Source organism: Montipora foliosa, chromosome 6 (assembly GCF_036669935.1).
Source record: "Montipora foliosa isolate CH-2021 chromosome 6, ASM3666993v2, whole genome shotgun sequence".
NCBI lineage: Eukaryota > Metazoa > Cnidaria > Anthozoa > Scleractinia > Acroporidae > Montipora > Montipora foliosa.
In genome coordinates, this window is record NC_090874.1 from 40,071,198 (window position 1) to 40,085,041 (window position 13,844).

The 13,844-nt window shown below is 37.3% G+C and overlaps 2 protein-coding genes across 4 annotated transcripts; one reads left to right on the top strand and one right to left on the bottom strand.

The window, feature by feature from the left end:
- Positions 1-428: 428 nt before the first annotated feature.
- LOC138007334 (uncharacterized) lies at positions 429-7,893 on the top strand. 2 transcript variants are annotated; one of them, XM_068854153.1, is made up of 2 exons: positions 429-554; positions 2,901-7,893. In XM_068854153.1, the coding sequence occupies exon 2, from the start codon at positions 2,916-2,918 to the stop codon at positions 4,158-4,160; it is 1,245 nt and encodes a 414-aa protein (XP_068710254.1). In that variant the 5' UTR covers positions 429-554; positions 2,901-2,915; the 3' UTR covers positions 4,161-7,893. The 2 variants fall into 2 exon arrangements, with proteins under 2 accessions (XP_068710254.1, XP_068710255.1); XM_068854154.1 differs by lacking the exon at positions 429-554 and adding an exon at positions 770-910.
- Positions 7,894-9,151: 1,258 nt separating this feature from the next.
- LOC138009066 (nuclear receptor-binding factor 2-like) lies at positions 9,152-12,700 on the bottom strand. Of its 2 annotated transcripts, XM_068856367.1 has the most exons (4): positions 12,564-12,700; positions 11,511-11,595; positions 10,495-10,535; positions 9,152-9,991 (listed from the first exon to the last, which is right to left on the bottom strand). In XM_068856367.1, exons 1-4 carry the CDS (start codon positions 12,582-12,584, stop codon positions 9,251-9,253), a joined length of 888 nt encoding a protein of 295 aa, XP_068712468.1. In that variant the 5' UTR covers positions 12,585-12,700; the 3' UTR covers positions 9,152-9,250. The 2 variants fall into 2 exon arrangements, with proteins under 2 accessions (XP_068712468.1, XP_068712469.1); XM_068856368.1 differs by lacking the exon at positions 11,511-11,595 and having other exon boundaries at positions 12,564-12,675.
- Positions 12,701-13,844: the final 1,144 nt, after the last annotated feature.

The following is a 13,844-nucleotide window of genomic DNA, read 5'->3' on the forward strand; positions in this document are numbered from 1 at the left end:
TTTTCCATATTGCTTGTAAAACCCTGATGAAGAAAGGCAGTGCCTTTCGAATAATTGGCTTTTTTCAATATATTCCTTCACCGTTATATCAGCTTTGCTCTTGTTAGCTTTTTATAATATTTAAATCACTGATAAGGTCCTTCACTAGGATCAGGTTCTTCTGTTTTGTTTCACGGGTCCTTGCTTAGAAAGTTATATCCTAATTTTGTGGTATTTTGAGGAAATGAGAAAAACAATAAAAAAAGTCCAAATCACTGCCTAATTAGATTGTAAGCCATTTTTATTGAAAAAAAAATGCGACAACTTTCCTGATGGCAGAAATACTTAGAAAGAAAGAAAGAGCAATAATACAAAATGAAACGCAATCATCATGAGGAAAACTACTGATGGGTAGCCTGTTTTCTAAACACAATGATGCATTGTGGGTACAACTAAATTTACGGAAAGGACGCGAAAAGTTATCACAACGAATCTAATAAGACGTCTATATTTTGATTACAGAGGATTTGTGTTCTTCATGACAACAGCTTAGTGATGAGGCCTTAAAAAACACTGTAAGTTAACGCTATGTTTGATTCGTGTTAGCTTATTGTAACTTGTAGGTGACCAAGAACTTTCACTGTCCTATTAATGAACTCCATCAAGAACGTTTCGATGGTAACCATGCATAACATGCACACCAGAAATTAGAATTGATCAATTACCGCACGTTTTTAAACATTTATAATTTAGGTTTTGGTTAAAAGTCGTAAATACATGCCATTAACTTTCCGATCATTAATTTATAAAGGCCGGCCGGTGATATTCGTTGAACTACGCCACCGAACGAGATGAAATTCGAACCTCAATGTACATTTCCAAATTGACAACGCGCCCGCCATAATGATCACAACACACAATTTTCAGAAAGGTAATTTCGGAATCACGTCCACGTTTGTCTAGTGTAATTTTGCAATATTTTTATCTCTCAAAACACAAGAGATTGGCCTGAAAAAGGTTTTTTCCTTAAGGAAGTCGTGAAGAAGGCACACAGTTGTATTTTCTTTCCGCGGTCTTTACATCGGCCATAAAAATTTCTTTTTCATATAAAAGAAGGAGAAATTCAGAAATTTTCACTCGAGTATACATGTAGAAACGGTAATTTGTTAATCAAAGTATCTTGAGGAAATTTAATAAGAGGAAGTTTGTTAGTTGTTTACCGGTTCGTAAACGGTTACAAAACAGTTATTTTGATGGACGAGATTATAGAGCTCTTCGATCGAGTGGTCCTAAAATTTTTTTATCACGTTACTCAGTCTAAGAACAGTGTAATATAAGGCGGTTTAAGAGCATTCGAAACTTTTTAAACAATATATTATGTGGAAGGAGAGACCTCGTTCACTAAATAGTGAAGTTGATGTATGATATATTTTATCTGATTGATTCTGGATGTTTGCGTTGCTGTTGAATTTACTACAAAGGATCGTGAATGTCTGTTTATTTTATTGTTCAAAAACTCGTGAATTTTCCCCGAATGTGTTCAACTTTTTTCCAAATAATGAACGATTATCGCTTTCAAGTTCCTCAACGTTTCATGATAGCAGCCTCATGATCATACATTTCATTCAATTTTAAAAAATTAATAGTTTACGCAAATGCACAATCATCGCTCCTCTTGGCAAAACATTGTTTTGACAAGTGGGATGCATACTTTAACTCATCCGACTTTTCAGACGCTGTGGCCCCCTTTATCACCGGCATTTCGTGTTGTTTATTGACAAAAGTTATGCTACAAGTCACAGAGGACTGACGTGCGTTTTCTCAGTTTTTAAGTGACACTTTAATATAATTTCAGTACAAGATATATATTTCCATCTTATTCTTACATCGTGTTTTGCTAAAAGAGCCTCAAACCATGCAAGAATTGTTTCTAAATTTGTGTGAACATGGTATATTCACAGAAAAAAAATTCTATGATGTGGGTGTATATTGCAGTACTCAGCGTATTAATTAAAATCCTTAGAAATGTCTCAAAGCAAACAAAGATTGGTGAAAATAATCTTCCCGTCTGGTCAAAGACACTGACCAAATGGCACAAGGTGCTTTCAAAACACCGAATCAGGACACAGTGACCACAAAACCTTGGCCAGGGTGCTTCCTGGTTATCGGTGCAGGAAGGCTATGCACTAATAATAGTTGTTATTACAGAATTGAAATATTTCAAACATTGCCCTCTCTACCTGTCTTTTTACTTGTTTCGGCTCTTAAAAGATGGATTGACACTATAGTAATTGCACCACTCAATCTGAGTTGTTTTATGTATGCTACTTAGTCAATTTGTGTTAAAAGTACATTAACCAGATGCAATTACTTTTGGATGCACTATAACTCTTCTATGTATCTCAGTTTCTTGACTTTGCAAATTTCAGTGGTTGCTGATTTATAGTTTTATCTATTCATGACATGACCAAGAATTGATTATTACCACACAGTGCTATTAATTGATCACAAACCTGAAATCCCAGGAAATTTTGAGACAATCTGCATTAAATGCAATTCTGTCAGGCTTCTTTTAAACTTCTAATCTATCCTGCTGTATATAGTTTTTTGTACCTTGTTCTTACTAATTATCATAATTTAGGCCCACAGTAATTGGCCTTAGCTGTTGCGATATCACTGCCAAGTACTTTATTACTTGTTTTATGTGTTGTTTTGTATTTCTGTTTGGTGTGGCAAAGTTAATAAAATTAATAAATGAATTTCCTAGAAATAAACTTGAAGGTAATTCAATCACTTAGTAATGAAACAAAGCAGTTCATTACTATTGTGAAGACTCTCACTCACAAATGTATGCAATCACATAACATTTTCTTTTGTATAGAAGCAGAAAAATCATCCAAATATTATCTTCTCTACCACAGGTCTACCGATGAAAGATGGGCATTTCTGCTAGTATAGCACACTCTTCAAGAAAGTACCGTACCAATGAGTTACCCCATTCCAGAAGATCTCAAAATTCAGCCACTGAGGCCGAAGAGGATAATGAAGATGATTTGGCAAGTGTATCAAGTTTCAGGCCATCAAGCCCTTTAGCACATCAGGATGCAAGAGCGTTTACTTTGGATCCAAAAAATGCAAAATTGCAAGAACCACGCCAGAACAGTAACAGACATGGTTACAATTATAGAGACTTTGAACATGGCAGTTATGTTGGTACTAGACAGAGTTATCAGGGAAGTTTGGAACCTGTGTCAAGAAGAAATGGTAATGGTTCACGTTCTACTTACAGCTTATCAAGAGGACCAGGTCCACGAGCTTTGGTTTCCCAAAGTACTCCCTCACTCTATACACCTGTTAGAACCATGCGAGATGTCAGAGAATATTTGATGAGTAACCCAGATTTATTGGCTGGTAAAAAGAACAGAGCACTGAGACATCCTGATGAAACTGATCTATATGGGCTGTCAAACAATCGCAAGCAGATGAAGATTAAACAAGGTATTTACATGGGACTTATCAACCCTCCCATCATCTATGCTATGGGTGCCAGACCTGATGAGCGACAACTAAAAGTTGATCAGAAGTTGTATCTCAACCTTGTTTACCCAACCATGAAGGCAAAACAGTTTCAAAACCAAGCTGTTCGATCACGCCCTCCATTAAAACCTGATGGAATGGTTGTTGTAAGGAAAGATGATAATTCACAGCAGCCTAATGGCAACATTAGAAGACCCATGCCTCAGATGCAAGTGTCAAGGCTTCGTGAACCACCTGCTGTGAAGGATATTCCTGAACTTCCACAATGGGAAGGAGCAATCTCTTCTACTTCACAAAGGAGTAGGGGCCATTCACAAAGTTCCAAAAAGAGAATTGCAAAAAGAGCAAGTAGTGATTATACCGATTTTCCACGCATTGTTCAAGAACCACTCTCAAGTCGATCTGTTAAGAGTGAGCAACAGTCACCAAGATACAAGCAAAGGAATGGTTTTGTCACACATGAGCATTCACCAAGAAAGCCTGTAAGTCAGGTTAGAGACAAGGAAAATGATGAGGTAGTTTTCACCTTCAATGTTGACGATCTTAATCTGAAGAAAAAGAGAAGCACAGAATCTGAACAGGTGGTGCCTCTGTACTACAAAAAATCTCTTCCCTACAGGCCAAGTTATGAATATAGGGCCTGACCTTTTTGCAACTTTTTCAGAAGTGTATACAATGTGCAAGTTACTGGTTACACTTTAAAGTTGTTACAGTATATGGCAACCTACATATGCATGTATGGATTTATGGTCATTGTCAAAGTTTAAGTAATTTATTAATTTTGATGCAGTCTCAAAATTATGACATTTGTATAATACTGTACGTGTTTTGATTCAGCTGTTCAAAAAACCTTGCAAAGCTGGTCATGTAAAGGATAGACCTGCAAAATGTATACATGTACCGGTAATGGCCCATTTGGTACAAAACCCAACTTGAACTACTCACTAAAATAGCAGCGTGTGTAATAATAATCCTTCAGTGCCACATATGTTGGTACATTATACTGTGAAAAACTAGATGTTTAATTATTTATCATTATTGCAAATTATGAGGTGATTTGGTAGCAGAAAGAGCCAATGAAACCAAGAGAAAAAGACATCAGGCAGGCACGAAAGAATATAAACAGAAATTTGTAATCACCATTCATCAGGCAGCGGTGGGTAAACTTGTTTAGTGTTATTTTTTGACGGTAATATTATCTGAAGAAGGGTGGTGCAGAAGAGATATCCTAACTGAACATCATTATTTAGTTCTCAATCAGTCAGAATATGATTTGAAGCTAGCAGGTTCAAGACACATGTCCCAGGTCATTGTTTCACCAACACAGAAAGAATCCTAAACATTCATTTATAAGCTGATGTTGGGCCTAATAATTATGTCCAAACATTTTCTTTAGGGCAATCTTAGCTTTGGTATTATAAAACAGTTAGGGTTGTTTTTGTATTGGTAAACAATGACCTGTGACCTGTGCTTTTACCTGCCCCATTGGAGCACAATAGGGGGCCTTAAGCAACTTTAGTATAAATACACAGGTGATTATACAAAATTGTGCACTCTCATTGGCTCGCTATCTCAGATTATCAGCCGATAATCACCTCGACGGAGCAACTCCTCGACGGACAAAATGGCTGCCAGTAGTCGCTTTGCCACTGTAAGTGAAGACGATTTCGCGTTGAAGTGTTTTTTTTTTTTTTTCTCTCTCTCTTTTTCGAAATAATCACCTGTGTATTTATACTAAAACAATTATTCGCCTCAGGCTCAGTGATTATCGGTGAATGTTCACCTCGACTTCGTCTCGGTGAATATTCACCGATAATCACTTTGCCTTCGGCAAATAATTGTTAAATAACTTTGGCAAGCATAAGAACAACAAAAATATACATGTAGCAAAAACAAGAGCCTGGCACACTTGCTTTACATTTTGGTACAGTTCTTTGTAGTTATCCTTAAAGAGATTTAAAAGTGAAATGGCCAATTTGAAGGTTGATTGTCCACACCATTTATAATTGCCAAATTAAATTTTGCGATTTGCACTTATTGGAAAGTCATCCCAATAATGTTGTAAATCAGGGCACCAGTTGTCCAACATGTCATTGCTTGAGGTCCCTGATAATGGAAGTGGAAATTTATTCCTAAAATAGAGTTTTGTGTGGAAGGGAGAGCCAACTTGCTGGCCCACCATTTATGTCATGTACATGTATGTTAAAAAATACATATTTTCAAAAATTGTACTACCGGTATCTTTGCATTTAAAGAAACAACACTTAAATTTCATAAACATGCAACTGACTGGATATATAGCTTTTCTTTTATTAAAGTCATTAGATTTTTCCTTTGTTACCAGCAATTACAAATTCAGTGGCTTAAAGTGCCCCAGTGATCAAAAAAACCACTTCCTTTTTTCCTTCAGATTTTGAAAGTGTGTTTGCTTAACACCTGACTGGCAAAATGTTGAGCTTTGATTTTTATCCAAAGGCCGTTTACTTTGAGTGTAAGTTTTGGATTTCATGGTCCGCCATTACTCACATTCAAAACTGACCGATTGGACCTCAGACGGTTGGATCCAGGAAAAAGTGACGTCAGAGGCTCACTTATATATAGCTTGCTTAAAATTTCAGCGTGTGAACGCAGCTTATTATATATGCAAAGCGTGAGTTTCAAAGTCTGAAAGCCCAAAACCCCCGTGCTCCATATTAATTCTGTGGAGTACACACGTATTGCATTCTTAAACTAGTGAGCCTTTGACGTCATTTTCTCCTTGATCCAGCTCTCTCAAGAACATAATGTTAGTAATGGCAGACCATTAAATAGGAAAATTACAGTTAAAAGAAAGAGGTGTCTTTTTGAAATCAAGGCTTAAAACGTGGGTCACTTAGCGTTTTGTTAACATAGTTTTGAAATCCAAAGAAAAATATAAATTGATTTTTTGGTGACAGGGGCACTTTAACAAGCCAAGGGAAACTTTGTTCAGTTTAAGAAAGCCCTTTCCTTCCTTATTCTCCTTTTTAGTTCCTTCTTTTAGTACTTGGGGATACTTTCAAGAGCTACATGTGAGATTGCAAAAATCCATCAATTTAATACATGTGCCAGTAATATTCTTTTGACAACAATGCTATTTGAGCACAAGAGATCTGTTACTCAACCAGGGTTGTAAGAGAATAGCCAGCAACAGTACTAAAAGAAGGCAGCTAGGACAGCAACTGGTCATAATTCCCCTATTATGGTGGCTGCCCTAATTTTGGTAGCCCCTTCTAAAGAGCATAGAGACTGAAGGCAATTGCTAAGAAATTACATGTACAGTACCGCTCAGAAATACGTTAACTGCGCATACGCAGTGTATACGCACATACGCGTATGTTCATACGCGCATACGTGTATGTTCATACGCGCATACGCGTATATGTATACGCGCATACGCGTATATTCATACGCGTATGAATGCATATACATGCGCGTCTGCTTTTCCTTTGTTATTCAGTACCATAAATTTCCTTTGTGTTGCATTGTTGTGTAAAACAAAGCACTTTTGGATCTGAATAAAGCCACGAGCCGATAACAGAAAATTCACATACTCCAAAAGCTATCATCTTACAAACGCGCAAGTTGCTTCGCATCGCGAATTTACTGGATAACAAGTAGAAGTATGATAAAACCTCAGGTATCCCTGCTGTTAGCTTTAGAATAGAGTTTGCTGTTTATTGGTGTAATATAACATTAATAATAATTATTAAAGTGTACGTGTAGCTCAATCCTTACACAGTGCATAGCATTAGAACAGCAAACTCTGTTCTGAGGCCCTGCCCTGTCGGTGCTTTGTCAATGTTTCATGTTACTGTCGGAAATATAAAATTGCTGTCGCTACTTTTTAGGCCATGTCACCTGTCGGAATATACCCTGGCAGAGCCTCTATTCTACTAATATTATTATTGTTCTGTCAGACACTCACAGAAGTCTGATAATAATACGTAATAATTATTGTTATTCTGTTTTCATCTTGGATATAAATATTATTTATGTTCTGCATTCTATTAATTACCAACAATCATGTTACTGAGTTTGCTGTGGCTTGAGTTGTCGAGTAACATGGAAACCTCCGAGGTAATGGTAGTGTTACACTGATCTGTAAATCCCCTGAAGGAGACAGTTCGTGGAAATTCTGGGGTGGGTTTTATCCAAACATTTCATGACAAAAACATGCATTGATTTGATTTTCTGGTTCATTTACATTTTTCCACTATACATAATGTGACTATAGGTAAATGCATCCCACTGAAAACAGGCAGTCAATGACTGCGTTTGGTTAATACAATGGAAGCGTTAATTTTTGCATAGTGAATAATAGAGACCGATTGAATGAATAGATAAATTCACATGAAAGTGTCGGAAGTATTTACTGTACGGGAGGGGTAGTAAAATAAGTGGGTGGAGAGAGATCACTGAATTGGCAATATGCCAATTCTAGAACTTTTCCCACTCGAGCAGAGAATTGATTATCCATAAGATCTTACATCGCCAGCAGCATACATGTACAATGAGAACCAAAGAGGAAAGACAACTGAGCAAGTCAGTAAAAGATGAAAACAATAAATTTAAATGCAAAGTTGCAATGAACTGAAAGGCTTACTTCGCATGCTTTTATTCCACCTAAGATACTTTAAACGTTGACTGTTTCCCTGCAAAAGGATAAAAAATCATGTGTCCCTTGCATAGCCAAAATGATGACAGCTTTGCAATAAAGTAACTTCAAAGAAAGTGTTTTGCATTAATGTCCTCAATGTGCATGAACCATCATGTAGGATAATCCTCAGCCATTTATGGCCCAAGAAGTCCAGAAAACTTGGCAAACTATTCCCAATACTACCGGTATTTTAAGTTGTTAGTTACTTGAAGTTCGAGGATTAGGATTTGGCTACATTCACTTCTCTAAAAAGACAGTGGGTAAAATCTCTAAAATATCATAACATGATCTGCATTTGGGGAAACAAAACAAGACAACGTCATGATGATGTCCAATAAGGTTGTAGCCCTCCCACAGAGGAATTTGATTGATGCATTTTTCATTACATAGCCACATAAAGTGGTTTTCAAATGAGTGTCATAAAACCAAAACCAAAGTTATTACTTTGGCCAATCAAAAAGCACGGAGACAGTCCAGTAAACCAATCAAAACTCCAAGTAATTAGACGTAGCCGACACAAAGCGCGGGAAAATGTGCACGCGCAAGCCACGATTGGTTTTGGTTTCACTTCTGATTGGTTGAAAAAATGGCATGAGAACTTTCAACCAATCACTGAGTGAAGTAAATGCAAAACCAAAGCAATTCGCTAATTACTGAATTCACTGAATTGAAAACCGCTCTATTGTCTCAATTTTAACAGTGACTTCACATGCCATGAACTTGCAAAACGAATTTTTGTGTTGTGGGAAGTACAGTAAGCCATATTTTCACTTCAAGAAGACATGAGAAGTTGGAAAATGATAATGATCTTTTTTTTGTTCAGAAGCTTCATATGATCTGTCAAACTGATGGCAGCAGAGGTAAAGACCAATAATTATGTAAGATCTTTGATACAAAAACAAATCAACTACAGGGTACAGTACAAACAGCAAGTACAAGTACCACACATCACACACATTTTAAATGACTGTTGTAATGCCTTTAATGACAAATCTTAATCAGCAATCATTTACATTGTTACTCTTTGAATTATTCTTTATACACTATGCCTTTTTGCTATGAAATGTTGTCTGTCTTTATACTGCACTCATAGGCAAACACTGGTTCTTCTAGTGGAGGGAGAGGAATATCCTCATCAAGTTTGCCATTATTTCCACCGTTATCTTCCACGTTCTTCTGTGCCCTGTCTTCAGGTGAAGATGTATAATCCTCCTTTATAACAGGTCCTATAGATTTCAGGCCATCATTTTCAGTACAAGTTTCAGATTCATTTTCAAATTTGCATTGTCTAGCATAGCAGTCAAACACATTGCCTTCAAGTTCACACCCAAATTTTAGCCTAACAAATTCACAAACATTCTCCAAATCTTTCTTTAACCTTCTATTTTCTCTGTTGCAGTCTTCCAAGTTCTGAGTAAGTGAAAGAACTTGTATTTGCAAATCTCTCACTTGCCCTTCTAGCTCCTGTACAGTTGATTTCTCATCTTTAGTAATGGCACCACACTCACATATGGAACTTGCTGACGAGACAGAAAAGTTCTCAGCCGATATCACTAAACTACTGGATTGCAATTGTTCAGTTCCTTTTTGACCATCAATCACATCCTTTCTGTTATTGGCATTGACTGCAAGGTGATTTTGCTTTTCCAAGATGTCTGTGTTTTGCCTCTCCTGTAAGATTTTTGGTTGCTCATGTTTTCGTTGTTCTTGTTCTACCTCCCACTGCTTCCATTTTTCCTTCAAAATTCTTTGTTGTCGGCAATGGTTGTTGCATTGCAACTGCAATGAAATCAATGCCTAGAAGGATGGAGAGAACAATATTGCCCCACTTTAATAATGTGAAACTCTCCATTATTTTGTGTGCTCAACTAGAGACACAATCCATCCAGTTGCCAGGATTAGGCTTATAATGTCATTTTATTCCTCGTGTTAGAGCAGGTCAAGGAATACACAATCTGTCTGAGACAAACTTGTCAAGTACAGGTATTTCAAGTGTCTGTTAAATTCCACCAAATTCAAAGAAAGGGAAAAGATGCTTAGTGCATACATGTAAATAAATTGTTTTAAAAGATGCATGGAAATCACATAAAGTAGATGCATAAATTATAAATCTTTTTCCTGCCTTTATACCACACGACTAACACTAAAAATGATAATATTGTCCGTGTCGGTTCCCAATGGTTGTCATAGCATCTTCCAGAAACAGGAGCAACTTGAAATTCAAATTTCCTTCCACACCTTTTCCTTCATATTATGTGTTGGTTTCAGATAAAATTACAAACATTGTTTGCTCAGTTTACCTCTTTGACTTCAGTCATTTTCATGGCCTCTTGGAGAAAGTCTGCATGGTACAAACAACATCACTATCACTAATTTATTTTCACTTTCTCCTTAAATTAACAGTTGCTTAAACCTTCAAATAGGCTATTGTGTCAGAAAACTGAAGCTCGTTTAAAAGCAAATGCTTAACTATTATAAGAAATCAATTCTGATTGAGGTGATCATCTTTCTTCTAAAAGCAGACCTAAAGTGCATTGTGTGGAGAAGCTCAATGATGCTTGTAATGGTAAACCCCAATAATTATTGCAAGAAAAACTCATCATCGATCATTATCATGCCATTGTGCAAGGGCAGGCAACCTAGAGTCCCATTAACAACTACTGATGACATCTATCCCCAGGGAAATTGAGAATCCTATGAAGCAACACTAGCTACAGTATACAGTTCTTTCAGCATTTGGCAAGAGTAAAGATTCATAAGGCTGTGTTTAACCGACTGACCCCTGGAAGTGTGACTTAACAGATTTTACTCTGTCTAATGCCAGACAATTTTACTCGTCAACTGGGGGTGTGAAATTGACTTAACCACTGGTCTTCCTTTAATGCAAGCCATGTAGATGACTTACTGATTTTGTTAAACACACCAGTTACCATAAGATTGTACTTCATTGTAAACGTATTACAGATTTCTGGTGTTGCAGGGACACAATCTAATTTTTTCTCTCCACAGGAACCACAAATGCTTCAGCTGCAACAGTGCGATGCGAATTCATGTTTTCATGACCATGCATGTGATTGGTGTTCTTGCACTTTTCCCTCATAACACATCATAAATTACTTCTGACAACCTATGATACATGATTTCCTAAACAGCAGCTGGCACTTCTACCAATGGGCACCTTCATTATAACCCATATTCCACTGACAAACAAAATTTCTCACTGCTATTGTTTCAACAGATACAAACCATTATCCTTTCCTTGAAAAATAAGCTTTTTCACAATAATCATCATTGTTAACAACTGTCAATAACCCACCTAAGGCTTTTTGGTGGCAAACTATTGCATCAGAAAATTTCTTGTGGCTGACCAAAGTTTCAGCTCGTCTGTCCTGTTGATGGGCCTATCAGATATAAATAACTTAGAGGGGGAGAGTTGATGTAGATGGGAGGAGGGGTCACTTGCTCTTTGTGTTTGAAACCAAATATTTTTTTCCAACTGGGTACTTATAATAACTGGCTGTATACCAAGTGTTTAATTTCATTTACAATGTACATTTGCCTTTTTCATGTATTTACTTTATATTCTGTCGGACCTGGGAATGGCTAGCCAGCGAACACAGACGTACCATATTTCTGGTGGTCGTTTCCTTTTCGGGGGAGACAAACGGCAGCGGAAACGCAGGCTAGGGGTTGGCTGAATGGAAGGATCTTTCTGCAGGTACCGGAAAGCATTGTAATTTTGGTCACTTAGTTACGTAATCTCTGCTCCGGTACCTGCAGAAGCAACCGAACGATAGCCTTTTTCAAAATATAAAGCACTTAGCCTAACCAATGAAAAAATAAAGAAAGACGGATTGGACGGATGAAAAGAAACAAAGCACAGGCGCCCAAGCTCAGTGTAAGGGAATATAAGGATTTGTATGGCAAAACAAAAACTCAGAGACCTGAGAAGATAATTTTACGAAAAAAATTCTCCATTATGGCGGGGTATTCTGCAGTTACTCCAAGCCTAACCTTATTGCCATTGTCGGTTGCTTCCTTACTATGAGGTTTTTTCCCAGATTCGACGCGAATAAAATTTTATTATGACCGTTGACAACCGATGAACTGATAATGGCTCAATTCGCGTCGAATCTGGGAAAAAACCTCACAGTAAGGAGGCGACCCACAATGGCAAGAAGGTTAGGCTTTTTAATTGGGAAATTTTTCGTAAAATTAACTTCTCAGGTCTCACTTCTTGCCTTCCCATACAAATCCTTAAATTAATTACCTCAGACTGAGCTTGGGCGCCTGTGCTGACACTAAATTATAAGCTTAATAGACGCCACTCGTGAACTGGTATTCTAGCTTATGTGAAGACTAAACTCACCCAGTTTATTGGATAATCCATGATGAATTTGAAACATTTGTCAAGTAACAACTTTACCAAGAAAGTTCAAAGTTTATAGTGGAAAACGTGCGGCATTTTGTTTGTTCTCTTCTCAGGTCCCTACAAACCAGAATATGCGCATGTGCTTGCGTAAAACACAGTTGCCGCTTTGCCTTCGCGGGCTAATCTCGTTCCCAGTGACTGTCAGTTGTCGTCAGAACGAGAAAGAAACTTGGTTCTGTACGTCACATGTTGTCTACTGTGGAGTTATATCTCCGCCAAAATTCGGAATTTGACAAATCCAAACATCGTAATGAGATATGTGCGGGCAATTGTCAAATTGAGCGCGCGCGTTTCATCGTATAAACTATTAGGTGTATTTATAAGCGAAGAGCTCAAATGGAATCATCATATAGATTACCTTGTTACCAAGGCATCCAAGAGACTCTATGCCTTGCGACTTCTGAAAAGAGTGTGAACACATCAGACTTATTGAATGTCTATAGGAGTAGTGTTTGGTCAATCCTAAAATATGCTGTCGAGGTTTGGCAAAATATCCCTGAGTACCTCTGTAATAGCATTGAATCAATTCAATTGACACCCGATGAAAGACCGATTCATGGAAATGAAAAACGGTCCGATTCAAAAAATTTGTTGCAGTGCAACAGATTTTTTGAAGTCGGGCCGACACTTCGAGAGAAACCGCCATGTCAATCAAAGGGTATGCCAGTGGGTAATAATTGCGCATAAATTCTTAAAAAATTAAAGCGTTCAAAATAGCGGATACTAAAAGGACACCGGGAAGATCTTTTGAGGAAAAATTACAAGTTTTACACAATTTACACGGTACGATTATCGGCCCAACAAAACGACAAAAATGCTTTTCTTAGCTTTGTCGCCATTTTCTTTTGCCCGTTTAGACTTCACCTTGCCTCCGCGATCTGCCCCTAGGTCTCCGAGGATGTCATGCGTGAAGTTCACTTCAAAACTTGCAAGTTGAATTTGAAACTTGAAAGTCGAATGTGTCAAGAATGTGGAATACAGAATTTTCCACTTTAATGTCAAATGTCAAATTCAGAACTTGGATGTCAAATTCAAAACTTTGATGTCAAATTAAAAACTTCAATGCTGGATATAAAACTTCGATGTCGATCATTGAAGAAAATCAAGACTCAAATTTGAAACTTGGATGTCAAATTCCGATGTTGAATTTTGCCGGAGATAGGCTCCATAGTCTACAAGTGTAAAAAATGGAATCTTTTTGTTTTCAAAATGCGTACA